The 15229-nt window shown below is 42.7% G+C and overlaps 2 protein-coding genes across 2 annotated transcripts; one reads left to right on the top strand and one right to left on the bottom strand.

Moving 5' to 3' along the window:
• The first annotated feature begins 3065 nt into the window (after window positions 1–3065).
• On the top strand, window positions 3066–7477 carry LOC112258983 (claudin-4-like). Its single transcript, XM_024433666.2, has 3 exons — window positions 3066–3227; window positions 5697–5829; window positions 6013–7477. Exons 2-3 carry the CDS (start codon window positions 5698–5700, stop codon window positions 6514–6516), a joined length of 636 nt encoding a protein of 211 aa, XP_024289434.1. The 5' UTR covers window positions 3066–3227; window position 5697; the 3' UTR covers window positions 6517–7477.
• A 66-nt stretch (window positions 7478–7543) lies between these two features.
• Window positions 7544–14101, bottom strand: LOC112258982 (coronin-1A; the record flags this gene model as incomplete). Its single annotated transcript, XM_024433665.2, is given in 10 exon segments — window positions 7544–7930; window positions 8168–8383; window positions 8460–8517; window positions 8626–8771; window positions 9073–9177; window positions 9265–9384; window positions 9620–9801; window positions 9925–10054; window positions 10235–10357; window positions 13898–14101. Coding segments are annotated over 10 exon segments (1377 nt in total), but the record flags the coding sequence as incomplete, so codon positions are not given.
• Between the last annotated feature and the right edge of the window lie 1128 nt (window positions 14102–15229).

Genomic DNA, 15229 nt, shown 5'->3' on the forward strand with positions numbered 1-15229 from the left:
ATATTAATGTGGTCAATGTTATGGTCACTACAGCCAATGGGAACTGATATTGCTCTTTAGCAAAGCTCTGCAGTATTAGTGAAGAGATGATCAATACAAGTCGATGTAACAAATCCAACACTATTTGTATGCACTGTAGTTGGTTGAGTGATAACCTGGGTCGTATTACAGGCATTAGTCACAGTTAGAAGCTTCCTTTTGAGAGAAAATAGACTTCTCTGTTAATATCACACACAATATCGAGCATTGCACACATATGATCACATATGATCCAAATACTGAGTGTTAGCACTTCGTGGCGAAATGTAGCACCCCACAAGAAATGTGTTTAAATGAGGTAGGGGAACTTGCAACCACAACACTTTGACAAAGCTCTCTAAGTTTGACAGGAATATGGGTCTGAAAATATACAGCAACACCTCCCCTATAGGCATTCCTGTCTTTTCTGTAGATGTTAATCCTTGTATTGCTACTGCTGTTTCATAAAAATAAATAATGTACTGTAAGTGAGTTTCAGAGATGGCCAGTATATGAATGTTATCCAATGTTAGCAAGTTATTGATTTCATTAACCTTATTTCTAAGGCTACATACAGTGCCTTCAGAAAGTATTCATACCCCTTGACTTATTCCACATTTGGCTGTGTTAGAGCCTGAATTTAAAATTGATTCAAGATGTATTTTTTTTTACACACAATACTCCATAATGACAAAGTGAAAACATGTTTTTAGAAAATGTAGTTAATTGCTTTGCCAATTTCTTCGCATTATTACTTTAGTGCCTTGTTGCAAACAGGATGCATGTTTAGGAATATTTTTTATTCGGTACAGGCTTCCTTCTTTTCACTCCGTCAGTTAGGTTAGTATTTTGGAGTAACTACAATGTGGTTAATACATCCCCAATTTTCTTTTATCACTGCCATTAAACTCTGTAACTGTTTTAAAGTCACCATTGGCCTCATGCTGAAATCCCTGACCGGTTTCCTTCCTCTCCGGCTACTGAGTGAGGAAGGACGCCTGTATTTTTGCAGTGACTGGGTGTATTGATAAACCATCCAAAGTCTAATTAATAACTTCACCATGCTAAAAAGGATATTCAATGTCTGTTTATATATATTTTTTACCCATATACCAATAGGTGCCCCTCTTTGCGAAGCATTGGAAAACCTCCCTGGTCTTTGTGGTTGAATATGTGTTTGAAATTCACTGCTAGACTGGGGGACGTTACAGACAATTGCATGTGTGGGGTACAGAGATGAGGTAGTCATCCAAAAATCATGTTAAACACTATTATTGCACACAGAGTGAGTCCATACAACTTATTACGTGACTTCCTAAGCAAATTTTTACTCCTGAACTTATTTAGGGTTGCCATAACATAGGGGCTGAATATTTATTGACTCAAGACATTTCAGATTTTAATTTTTAATTAATTTGTAAAAATACAAAAAATAGAAAAACATAATTTCACATTATGGGGTTCAGGCTGTAACACAACAAAATGTGGAAAAAGTCCAGGGGTGTGAATACTTTCTGAAGGCACTGTATATTAATATGGGCTGTTCTTAGCCTTTTCCTTTGTTGCTTATCAGAGATAGATATGTGGAGAATAAAAAATTAAATAAAAACATTGTTTAGCTAATAGAGTCCGTCAATCAGGCACTTGTGTCAGTTGTTGTAGGTGTGATGTTGGGCCGAAGCTACTGACCCAGAAGCTTGGCTCTCTCACTCCTCCCAGGATTTCGGGAGGGAGGGTGGACAATGAGCTTGTAGTAGGCAAAATAAGCAATGTTCCCATTGTCACGACTTCCTCCAAAGTCGGTCCCTCTCCTTGTTCAGGCGGCTTTCGGCGGTCGCCGTCACCGGCCTTCTAGCCATCGCCGATCCACTTTTGATTAACCATTTGTTTTGTCTTTGTCTTGCACACCTGGTTTCAATTCCCCAATTACTTGTTCATTATTTAACCCTCTGTTCCCCACGTTTGTTTGTGAATAATTGTTTATTGTACCGCGGCCTTGTATTTATACGACATGTATTGTTGTATTATTTGAGTAAAATTGCTTTCATTACTCATATCTGCTGTCCTGCGCCTGACTCATCTCACCAGCTTCACACAGACGCATTACACCCATGCTCTCTGGCAGCTTTCATAGCTGGGATAAGTTCTTTCCACCTCTGGCACACAGCTTCAGAGAAGTCCCCTATGATCCATCTGCAGCTTTTCAGTAAAAAAATGCTCACTTTCTCCTCAGACTATATCCAGGTAGGTCAGATGTGGAGACTCTGGTATGCCATCTACAACAATGTTATTCCTCCTGGATTGTCATTCTAGTCTGTTTTCCCAGTCATTTGTAATAATGATTCACAGACATAGACTTAGAGTTTGTTGTCAACTTGCTGCAAGTCTCTTTCAGGACATCCACTTCTCCCTGGGAGAACTGCAAACTGTTCTTAAGGTCTTGGACCTCTCTGGTTATATTGTCCATTCTTTTGTTAGCTGAGTCCACCAATATTTGGACAAAGCTCTTGAAGCTATTTTCCTGTTGCTGTAACAATTGCTTGTAGACATATTTTTGTTGATTTAAAAGATCACGCACTTGCGATAGCAAAACACTGTCCTCTCCATTACTCCCACCTTCTTTAGCTTTGGGCAGCATGATGGTAGCGTTACACATTCTGGCAACATAAAGTGTTCTGTTCTGTTGCAATTTTATAGTCTATGACATTTCAGATTTACATATGATAATTTTTCACAAAGAAGTTTGGATGTAGTTGAACTCGTTTTTCAAAGTAACTTTAGTTCAGTAAACTATATTTGTCTTAAGGGGAGCTTTAATGTAGCTTAACTTCTTCCAGTGTGAAGTAATTGGTAGGTTGGTAAACTATTTTCAGAGTAGCTTCCCCAACACTGCTAAAAAGTTGTGACTAAACCAGGAATGTCAACACTGGAAACAAATGAAAGCTGGAATAAGAGTGGGAAAGAGAGCCATTAGACAAGTCCAGTCTGGTTGTGAGGTGCATCCCTCTCTCTCCTGTTCTTCCCAGCCCCACCTTACACCTCACAGTCCACTACAAAACCCTTTACATCACACCAGCTACATAACAGACCACCGCTTTACACAGATCAACACCTGAATTAAGAGAGTAGAATTTCCTTTTTAAAGAGAACCCTTGACAAAGAACTTTACTTTTCAAATTTCCAATCAAGACAAGAGGACACATCATAAGGTATTAGTTAAACTTTTCAACTTGTAACTCTGATTTTGTGCTATTTCAAATATGAAACATACCAGCTCCATAGTGCATTATAACTGCATTTTAATTTGTTATAACTCTTAGTGGAGTAACCAATCCAATCAAGTTTAAATAAATGAATATTGATGGTATGTTTAGGGGGCAGACACATGCATGTAACATCCTTATACTTTCATGAATGTCACTTAATTCAAACAGACTAAGGTATGTATGATTCAGGCCATATGCAAAGTACAAACAAATACACTTTTTTGTTGCTCTCTATCGATTAAAAGATAATAAGTTCTGAGGAACATTTCCACCCAAACTTTTACTTTTGACATGAATCTATTGTGAAACACTCTATGGTTAATCCAAAATACGCAACTTTTTCAATATGGTATAAGAAATGTATTCATACTCTATTCCATTGATGAATCAAACATAACGCCTTCATCTTATGCTCAGGATTCAGTGATTCACCAGGATCTATAAGTAGCAACAATTACTATTAGTAATTTTGTTCTTACCACTCACCCCCATCCTCTCGACCTCCTGCTCTTCCTCTTACCCTCACCTCTATGGATCCTTGTGAGAAGAGAAGACACATGTATGTCTTTGTTTTACTAGTCTGCCTGGTCTTGTCCAGTTGAATATAAGGAGAAGGGTCCAAGTAAGCACTATTGCATGTTTTCTTAATTCAATGAGAGTAGTATACCATCAAGGGGCGGCAGGTAACTTAGTGGTTAGAGTGTTGGGCCAGTCACCGAAAGGTTTCTAGATCGAACCGCCGAGCTGACAAGGTAAAAATCTGTCATTTTGCCCCTGAACAAGGCAGTTGTTCCAAGGCAGTCAATGTGACAAAAGCATTTGTTTTAAACTGACATGCCTAGTTAAATAAATAAAACAATTGCTTAGATGGAATAAATAATATGATCCAGTGGAGAAAATAAAGGGGTGACATTTTGCAAGGCTACTGACTGTTGGGGTGGAAGAAAAGCTCTTTTGGCTTGATTTAGTAAAGTTGTACTCAGCTAAAGGGATGACATTTTGCAAGGCTACTGACTGTTGGGGTGGAAGAAAATCTCTTTTGGCTTGATTTAGTAAAGTTGTACTCAGCTAAAGGGATGACATTTTGCAAGGCTACTGACTGTTGGGGTGGAAGAAAAGCTCTTTTGGCTTGATTTAGTAAAGTTGTACTCAGCTAAAGGGATGACATTTTACAAGGCTACTGACTGTTGGGGTGGAAGAAAAGCTCTTTTGGCTTGATTTAGTAAAGTTGTACTCAGCTAAAGGGATGACATTTTACAAGGCTACTGACTGTTGGGGTGGAAGAGAAGCTCTTTTGGCTTGATTTAGTAAAGTTGTACTCAGCTAAAGGGATGACATTTTGCAAGGCTACTGACTGTTGGGGTGGAAGAAAAGCTCTTGGCTTGATTTAGTAAAGTTGTACTCAGCTAAAGGGATGACATTTTGCAAGGCTACTGACTGTTGGGGTGGAAGAAAAGCTCTTTTGGCTTGATTTAGTAAAGTTGTACTCAGCTAAAGGGATGACATTTTACAAGGCTACTGACTGTTGGGGTGGAAGAAAAGCTCTTTTGGCTTGATTTAGTAAAGTTGTACTCAGCTAAAGGGATGACATTTTACAAGGCTACTGACTGTTGGGGTGGAAGAAAAGCTCTTTTGGCTTGATTTAGTAAAGTTGTACTCAGCTAAAGGGATGACATTTTACAAGGCTACTGACTGTTGGGGTGGAAGAAAAGCTCTTTTGGCTTGATTTAGTAAAGTTGTACTCAGCTAAAGGGATGACATTTTGCAAGGCTACTGACTGTTGGGGTGGAAGAAAAGCTCTTTTGGCTTGATTTAGTAAAGTTGTACTCAGCTAAAGGGATGACATTTTACAAGGCTACTGACTGTTGGGGTGGAAGAAAAGCTCTTTTGGCTTGATTTAGTAAAGTTGTACTCAGCTAAAGGGATGACATTTTGCAAGGCTACTGACTGTTGGGGTGGAAGAAAAGCTCTTTTGGCTTGATTTAGTAAAGTTGTACTCAGCTAAAGAGATGACATTTGCTGGACTTTTTTGCAGGGCTAGGTGAGATTGAGTGGATCCAGGTGAGGAGAGGTTGAAGTCTCAGTGAGACTAGGAGTGGCAGCATGCCTCTGAGCTGCAGCAGCAGGCTGAGGTAGACCGGGCCTGTCACAACACGACTTAGTCCCAGGGCTGTGCTTTCTGAGATTTTGTTTTTAAATGCACCTCTGAGCTACACAATCCTGACTTGTACAGGCCTGTCATAGGGAATGAGTCTGTGTGTGTAAGTATGTGTGTGTAGGTGTTTGTGGGGTACTCTGCTGTGTGATGATCACAGAAATGACCATGTAATTCTATATCTACGTTTAAAGCAACTACACTTCCTTTAATACCAGAATGTGAACGGTTTTGTATCTCCCCCCTCTCTCTTCCAGGATGGGATCTGCTGGGGTACAGATTGTATGTGTGGCCCTTGGGGTCCTGGGCCTGATCGGGGGCATTGTGTGCTGTGCCATCCCTAGGTGGAAAGTGTCATCATTTACAGGACAGAACATCGTAACGGCACAGGTACTGAGCAGATCAAGTGTTTTATTAGTGTTTTGAAACCGCTAAATACTTTCTAACATTATATTGACTCTAATGACTCTAATAACTCGGAAAACATAGAATGAATGCAATGTGCTGAAGTCAAATAAGCTGTAATGAATGAATGGCGTGTGTATTACTGTAACTATTTGTCTCTGTGTGTAGGAAACTGAAGAGGGTCTGTGGATGACCTGTGTGGTGCAGAGTACTGGCCAGCAGCAGTGTAAGAGCTATGAGTCCCTGCTGGTCCTGCCATCTGACCTGCAGGCGTCCCGCGCCATGACCATCATCAGCTGCATGGTCACCTCCCTGGCCATCCTCATCTTGTTCGCCGGCGCCGACTTCACCACCTGCGTGGAGAATGAGGGCATCAAGCCCAAGATCAGCCTTGTGGCTGGGATCGCTCTGTTGGTGTCTGGCCTCCTCCTTATCATCCCTGTCAGCTGGTCCGCCCACAACGTCATCAGCAACTTCTACAACCCCCTTGTGGCCCAGAAGATGGAGCTGGGAACCTGTATCTTTATTGGCTGGGCTGCTGGGGTGCTTCTGATTCTGGCCGGAGGCCTGCTCATGTGCTTCAGCAGAGCCAAATCTGGCAGCTCGGGAGGAACCGCCAAGTACTACGGCAACAGCTCTTCAGCCCCCGCTGCCAACAAGAACTACGTTTAGTGCATGTATTACACCTCTGTATGTTTGTATGTGTGTAGAGAGATAGTTTGATGTATTACACCTCTGTATGTTTGTATGTATGTAGAGAGATAGTTTGATGTATTACAACTCTGTATGTTTGTATGTGTGTAGAGAGATAGTTTGATGTATTACACCTCTGTATGTTTCTATGTGTGTAGAGAGATAGTTTGATGTACTACACCTCTGTATGTTTCTATGTGTGTAGAGAGATAGTTTGATGGAAAGGAAATGGGTCAGACAGAATGAAAACAAGAAAGGGGAGGGGTTTAACCTTGAGGATAAAGAAGGGACATTATTAGTGGAAATAATGGTTGTAAATATTGAATATTTCAAAATAGTAAGACTGGTTTAGTTGTAGTTAATCCAAGGGTCCAATATGGTGGTTCAATTTAAAATACACATATATTTTTATTTGTTTTGGGGGGGACTAACTCAATATACTATAATATACTACAAATCGAAACTGTGTAGAGATGATGATGTACCTACATTCATACAGTTTCTTAACTGTGTCCAGCTCGCTAATAATCACCTACATGAAGGCTAGACAGTCAAGGAGCACCGGAAATTCCAAAAACGATGGATAGAGGAAATTATTTTACAAATTGTGACGGCGAGGAAATATAACCAATTTTCAGTGTGGATCTCCGGACCTCGTTGAAGACTAAATGCAGCCCCTGGGCAGAAGGAGTTTGACACCCTTGTTGTAATGTGTTATCTCGTTGAGTTTTTTAATGCTGGGTGGCATGCTTCTATAATGCCATGAATGAACAACAGAGAGCAAGGTGAGGGACTCAGTGGTCATGCATCTCCAAATACAGGTAGAGTTAAATGACTGTATATATCATTTACATCCATGAGATCACAACTTTTTTACTTATGTAAATCAGCTTGTCTTTTACTTTTGTGTATCAAATAATAAATACGTGTTTTTATTTTATTCTGTTGCAATAGAAATGATTGTCATCTCCTTTGGAAATGTTAACAAAAGCAAAACAAGTTTAAATATTTTGGAAAATATTAAGGACTTTTATTTCCAACTATGTAAGAGCATATATTAAAAACAAGTCTCTATAAATGTGACAACTGACACCAAAAAACGAATTCAAGCTTCCAGACCCGAAAATATTTGGCTGCTTGATATTGATGGATCCTGTCTCCAACTCTCCCTTTAAACATCTTTCCTTCAAATATCCCCAACTATTTATAACTATTTGACTTTCATCTCTTCTTCATCTTCTCCTCTTTACACCTCCTTCTCTCTCTCCATCAGCTCCATCTCGAACCCAATGGCTCTGTTTCAATTCTTGCTCTCCAGTTCGCTCACGCGCTTGGTCAGCTCCTCTACTGTTTCCTTCAGAGTCTTCACCTCCTTCTGCAAGGCATGTACCTCCTGAGAGAGAGAGAGAGAGAGAGAGAGAGAGAGAGAGAGAGAGAAAGATAGAGACAAAAGAGAGAGAGAGAGAGAGAGAGAGAAAGAGAGAGAAAGATAGAGACAAAATAGAGAGAGAGAGAAAGAAGGAGAGGGGAGATTCCTGGTGAAATGTGCAAAAGAGGAAGCCATATCTAAAATACAGTATCTATTCACAGATATATCAAAGCATGTAGGTAGATGCAGCCATGTCCTTACCCCAGTGTTACCGTGCTGATGCCCCATGGCTGCTGATGTGGTCTTCAGAAGACTTTTGTGAACTTTGAACTCTTTGGATTTGGTGGTTGTCGCAAAACCGTCCTTCAAGGAGATCAGGATAGGTTGGCCCTCTTTGCCTTCAAACCACTCATTGGCCTCCACAGACGGCTCTGGACCCATGGTGTCTGGGTACAAATCCTCCTGAAACAGGTCAGACTGAAGAGCGAGAGAGAGAAAGTGAGATATTTAACAATCACATGCTTTGTGATGCATTTTTTAAAAGTGTATTTACCTTGCGGGGCACCGTCATGACAATGGGCTCGCACTTCCTCTCATGGAGCTTGTAAAACCTGGTGGAGGACGAATAAAACAATATACATTCCCCTTTTACAAACAGCGCTTGTGTGTATGTGTGTGCATACTGGCGAGTGAAAATGTCCATGACTCTGTGTGGTTACCTGGCGATTTCACACTTGTTGACCTCCAGGCCCCTCTTGGGCATGTAGCCCATGCCCTTCTGACTCTCCTTACTGCTGTACATGGACAGGTAGTGAACATAGGGAGCCTCATCCGTCACCTCAAAGTACCGGATACTGCTGTCACCCTGAGGCACGAAAATTAATGTTTAGTAAACCATAGTGTGTGTGTGTCAAAGGAGGTTGGTGGCATCTTATTTGGGGAGAAAGGGCTCATGGTAATGGCTGGAGCGGAATAAGTGGAATGGTATGGAATACATATAACACATGGTTTCAATGTGTTTGATGCCATTCCATTTGCTTCGTTCTGGCCATTATTTTGAGCTGTTCTCAAAAACAGCTGTGTGTGTGTGTGTGTGTGTGTGTGTGTGTGTGTGTGTGTGTGTGTGTGTGTGTGTGTGTGTGTACGTGCGTGTTTTTAACTCTAACCTTGCCACAGAGGTAGACCACGCCAGTGTCAGGGTCAAAGAAGGGCAATAGGACACCACTGCTGGTGTCCAACTCCTGCAGGGTGAGTGGCTCCCCAAAGCTCTTCTGTCAAACACATACAGGTCATGTCGGGTATTAAGACACTATTCATAAGACTTTATAAGAAGTTCATAATTGTCTCATAACACTCACCGGGTCCCAAAGTGCCACCTGTCTCTCACTCATGCGACTGAAGCCGGTGCTCAGGATCTTCCCTTCGGACACAAACACAGCCTTGACAGGCCTGGAGCCTTCGTGTGTCTTCTCCTTCTCCTGAGAGAGACAGAGAGGCAGAGAGAGAGAGATGCAGACTCAGGGAAAGACAGACACTCAACAAAGGAGGTTCATCTATCAAAGACACGTGAAGGGAACTATATGAACTAATCCCTGACTGTGATTCTATTAAGATCTATGACATTAAACCTGGTAGCTAGGTGCATCTGACTGTCCAGGGTTAGAGTGGCTGGTTCTCCTGTGGTATTGATGGGGGCAGGGGGGGGGCACTCACGGCAATGACTGTGCCCTTGCGGGGGTCCAGCACACGTATGGTCTTGTCCTTACAGGAGGTGAGGATCTGGGAGCCGTCCCTGTTCCAGCAGGCACTGTAGATGAGGTCAGGGTGGACCGAGTCGATCCTCACCATGGCCTCTCCACACGCTACGTTCCACAGGATCACCACGTTGTCACAGCCTGGAAGCCAGGGGAGAGAGAGACGGAGGAACAGGCATTTAGGCCATGCAGTGCTACTCCACTTATGTTAACAGTTGAAGAGGCACTTGTATTCTGAGGCGATGCATCATAGCAGTGCTATACCTGCGCTCATGAGCACATTGTGGGCAGTGGGGTGCCAACTGAGGATGCCCACGCGTTTGGAGTGCCCCTCCAGCTTCACCACGGGGTCGTTCAAGGGCGTGACCAGGCCACCTTCCGGGATCTCCCAAATCTGAACGATGGAGAGGTAGAGGAAGAGGAGGGTATGTCATTACAGTTAACACAGTACATAGATACAGAACACTGATCAACTGGATCACACAGGGACATATGTCCTAAAGTGCGTCCATAATATAATTCTACTTAACAAGCTCAACATTATGGCCAGTGAAAAGTTGTGACCTCTACTTACCATGACACTGCAGTCCTCTGAACCACTGGCAATGATGTTGTCGTTGTGGGGACAGAACTCAATATCCAGCACTGGGCCTGTGTGTCCACAGACTGTGGGCTGGGACATGTCAATACGACCCGTCTACAGGGAGACACAAATGAAAAAGATGGGTTACTATGACACAAATAAACACACACACAAACTGATGGCTCAAACAGGAGATGAATACTACAGTATGCAGTAAGAACACATGGAAATGTAGAGTGTTGCTACCACTGTGGTCTTGGCAACAGAGAGACCTAGAGAGGGTTCAGAGGAGAAAAACTCAGTCAGCTGATGACATTTATATAGCTGTGCCTGAAATCAGCCTTAGAGAGCAGAGAACTCTACTGGGTTTCCATGGCCCTGGTGGAACACACACAGGATCTGGACTGTTGGCCCTGGTGGAACACAAACAGGATCTGGACTGTTGGCCCTGGTGGAACACAAACAGGAACTGGACTGTTGGCCCTGGTGGAACACAAACAGGATCTGGACTGTTGGCCCTCTGGTGGAACACAAACAGGAACTGGACTGTTGGCCCTGGTGGAACACAAACAGGATCTGGACTGTTGGCCCTGGTGGAATACAAACAGGATCTGGACTGTTGGCCCTGGTGGAACACAAACAGGATCTGGACTGTTGGCCCTGGTGGAACACAAACAGGAACTGGACTGTTGGTCCTCTCTGTCACGTTGGCCCTCACCCATCATTCACAGTACCAAAACAAAACCATCTACATTCAATAATGTACTAAGGATGTATAGTACATGCCTTGTTTTTAATATGAAGTGGCATAATGTTTATTTTCCAAACTTTATTCAAATGTTTCTCCTAATGTTCCTGCCTTCATTGTAGATGAACAATCAGCTGCCATCCAAAAACCTCTGTCTCAGTAATAGTCACTGTCTCAGTAATAGTGATCACATACTGGTTATTTGGCTGTAGTAATATCTACAGAGTAGTTAAGTGACAGAAAAATGTACTTCTCCAACATATAAATCAAGGTATAATCAGCGATATGACGTAGATGCAGAAAGTAAACAGCATAGTGGGTCAGTTTCCACAACAACTAAGAACGTTGAAGCACGAGACTCAACTTCTCAGCTGTTTTGGTCCCGTGGCTCCCACACTGTAAGAGTGTGAAGCAAACCGGTGCACATGAGCAGATACTTTGTGTGACTGTGTGAAGTCGTGCATCTCGCTCATCTCAATATCTGCAGTCATTTCGCTGTCTACCTTTAAATCAAATTATCGTTCATTGGGGAACAATGGCTTCCTTTGACCAAATCATTAGGCCTTAAATGCACTGTGAATTTTGGTTTGCAGGACTACTATTCGTCACTGTTACAGGCAAGTCCAAACAGTGATGCAATGGTGTCTACCCATGACGTTGAGACAGTCTATATCTTTGGGTAAAAAATAAATCTGTTATATCTACGTATCTGTTCTATATATGAATATGCATACAGTTAATGTCAAAGTCTTTCAATTACACCTTTATGCTTCAATATCACATAACGCATTCAAAATCTAGATATTGACTACTATAAGACCATTACATACACTATATATACAAAATTATGTGGACACCCCTTCAAATTAATGCATTTGGCTATTTCAGCCCCACCCGTCGCTGACAGGTATATAAAATAGAGCACACAGCCATGCAAACTCCATAAACAAACATTGGCAATAGAATGGCTTTACTGAAGAGCTCAGTGACTTTCAATGTGGCACTGTCATAGGATGCCACCTTTCCAACATGTCAGTTTGTCAAATTTCTGCCCTGCTAGAGCTTCCCCGATCAACTGTATGTGCTGTTATTGTGAAGTGGAAACGTCGAGGAGCAACAATGGTTCAGCCGCAAAGTGGTAGGCCACACAAGCTCACAGAATGGGACTGCCGAGTGCTGAAGCACGTCGCGTGTAAATATCTCTGTCCTCGGTTGCAACAGTCACTACCGAGTTCCAAACTGCCACTAGAAGCAACATCAACACAAGAACTGTTTGTCGGGAGCTTCATGAAATGGGTTTCCATGGCCGAGCAGCTGCTCATCACCATGCACAATGCCAAGCATCTCCTGGAGTGGTGTAAAGCTCGCTGCAATTGGACTCCAGAGCAGTGGAAAACTGTTCTCTGGCGTGATTAATCACACTTCACCATCTGGCAGTCCAATGGACGAATCTGGGTTTGGTGGATGCCAGGAGAATGCTACCCGCCCCAATGCATACTGTCAACTGTAAAGTTTGGTGGAGAAGAAGTAATGGTCTGGCGCTGTGTTTCATGGTTTTTGCTAGGCCCCTTAGTTCCAGTGAAGGGAAATATTAATGCTACAGCATACAATGACATTCTAGATGATTCTGTGTTTCCAACTTTGTGGCAACAGTTTGGGGAAGGCCCTTTCCCGTTTCAGCATGACAATGTCCCCGTACACAAAGCGATGTCCAGACAGAAATGGTTTGTCAAGATCGGTGTGGAAGAATTTAACTGGCCTGCACAGAGCCCTGACCTCAACCCCATCGAACACCTTTGGGATGAATTGGAATGCCGACAGGGTGCCAGGCCTAATCATCCAACATCAGTTCCCAACCTCACTAATGCTCTTGTGGCTGAATGGAAGCAAGTCCCTGCAGCAATGTTCCAACATCTAGTGGAAAGCCTTCACAGAAGAGTGGAGGCAGTTATAGCAGCAAAGGGGGGACCAACTTCCTACTAATGCCCATGATATTGGAATGAAATGTTCGACAAGCAGGTGCCAACATACTTTTGGTCATGTAGAGTATGTGTTTGTTGCTGATATTGCAGCACATTCGTCCCATGCTGATACTGTACCTGCATCCCACATATGCTTCTGTTTTTCAATGTCAAACCCACCACTGGTATGCATGACCAAAGAGCTATATTTTCATGTTATCTGACCATAGCACCGGTTCCAATCCATGTGCCAATGCCGTTGATCAAACTCCAGGCAGTGCTATAGTCAGATGGCATGAAAATATAACTAGCTATATATGTTCCAATCCATGTGCCAATGCCGCTGATCAAACTCCAGGCGGTGCTATAGTCAGATGGCATGAAAATATAACTCTAGCTCAGTAAATAGCTCAGTATATATATATATTTTATACAGTCTTTTTTTCTCATCTTTATCAAGTGTGCTAATAATTTTGGGCCTGACTGTATATGCAGCTGCACTATCTTGCGCCCTAGCCACATCCTGTCAAGACTGTGTTGCACTGAACCTCTCCAAATATGGTGAAAAACTAGCAACAACACAGAGAGAGACAGTGACGTGTAGAACCGAAACTCTGCCCCAAACTTCCTTATTCAGCACAATGTGTGATGCCGCCTTGCAATATTCAAAATTCAAATGTTGAAAAACATTGTTCTTAGATCAAACGTACAAACGATGAGCAAAATGCCAATGAGCATTTTCATCAAAATTGTAGCGTATTTGGGAAAATCTGGGCATGAATGAAAGTGACATTTTGAAACTTCAAGATTTGAGACTGAGGCATATGCATAGATCTACACAACAGATGGAGAGGGAAATGGACGTTAGACCACTTCTGAGAAATTAAAACCTCTAACTTCACTTAAGGCATTCACTTTGACCTCTGTCTCTCTGCTCAGGCCCACCTTGTTCAGAGGCAGCACTAGGAAGGCCCCTCCTCCACTGGCATCCACAATCATGGCCACGAACTTGGGGTTGACAGAGCAGAAGTTGCTGTCCCAGGTCATCTGGGAGATGCGGATGTCATCATAGCACTGGTCAGCCTTCACCCCCTGGCCGAAGACATGACGGAACTTACTGGCCCTGACTACCTTCCTGGACATGGTGACCTGATAGGGGAGAGAGATAGGGGAGAGGAGAGGGGGTGGGTGGAGCGGTAGTAGGAGAGATGAGGACGGGGAGAGGAGGGGGGGGTGGGTGGAGCGGTAGTAGGAGAGATGAGGATGGGGAGAGGAGAGAGGGGGATGGTAGTAGGAGAGATGGGGACAAGGAGAGGAGAGAGGGTTAGTGTGAGAGAATTAAGAGGAGATATAAGAAGAAAAGGGAAGAGGGGCAGAGTTTTTAATGCACAGCAATAGACTAATCAAGTGGTTATTGTATTTAAGAATATGCAGACTGCTACTGTAGCCAGTGAACTCTCATCCGGCACCCCTACAGCATTTACATAGACAGAGAGAGAGAGAGAGAGAGAGAAAAGAGAGAGAGAGTGAGAGAGAGAGTGAGAGAGATGTATAGAAGAAAACCAGTAATCTGTGAAATAAATGCAACTGTTCATAATTTGCATAAATAATACACAGATGCAAGTATAAACATTTTACAGGAAATGAAGAGCAATGTAGGGATTTGAATACTGTGACCTTAGATGCCACAAAATGCCTTAAGAACATGAGCATCACTGACCCACTCCTTAGTTAGACCACAAGACAAACACTTAGTGAGGAGACAAACATACAGACACAAAGCTACAGGAAGGAAGGACAAAACAGGAAAAGCAGAGAAAAGGGGAAGAAAGAACTTGCACAACTACTTCCTCCAGTCTGCAACTGTTTCTTTTTCTCTTTATTATCCGGGGTACACTTGTGGCTCTGTGCAATGCTTTAACTCACATCTAGTCATAGGGATGAACCCGCACAGAGAGAGAAAACATGGAGAATTGAAGGAAATATGAGCATATGGGACTACAGAGGCAAACTGAAAGGCATACTCCACTGCTGCTTGGAAATCATGTGAACCAGGAACCTACAGCAACAGTTAGACCACATCCTACAGAACAAACAACAGAACCACAAAACTATCGTTCTTTCCGTTTCATTCACACACACATGCTCTCTTGTCCCTCTCTAATGCTCCTTTTCACACATTAAACAGTTAGCAGATATGTAAATGATATTATCTTTTTGCGAGCTATAACCAAAGAGAATGCAACTGGTTGAAATATTGTCGTCCAATTTAGGGTT

The sequence above is a fragment of the Oncorhynchus tshawytscha genome, unplaced genomic scaffold, assembly GCF_018296145.1.
Source record: "Oncorhynchus tshawytscha isolate Ot180627B unplaced genomic scaffold, Otsh_v2.0 Un_contig_3906_pilon_pilon, whole genome shotgun sequence".
Lineage (NCBI taxonomy): Eukaryota > Metazoa > Chordata > Actinopteri > Salmoniformes > Salmonidae > Oncorhynchus > Oncorhynchus tshawytscha.

Coding starts and splice junctions, on each gene's coding strand:
- LOC112258983 (XM_024433666.2), top strand. CDS start 5,698: ATGGGATCTGCTGGGGTACAGATTGTATGTGTGGCCCTTGGGGTCCTG. Junction 5,830..6,012: donor AGAACATCGTAACGGCACAG/GTACTGAGCAGA, acceptor CTCTGTGTGTAG/GAAACTGAAGAGGGTCTGTG.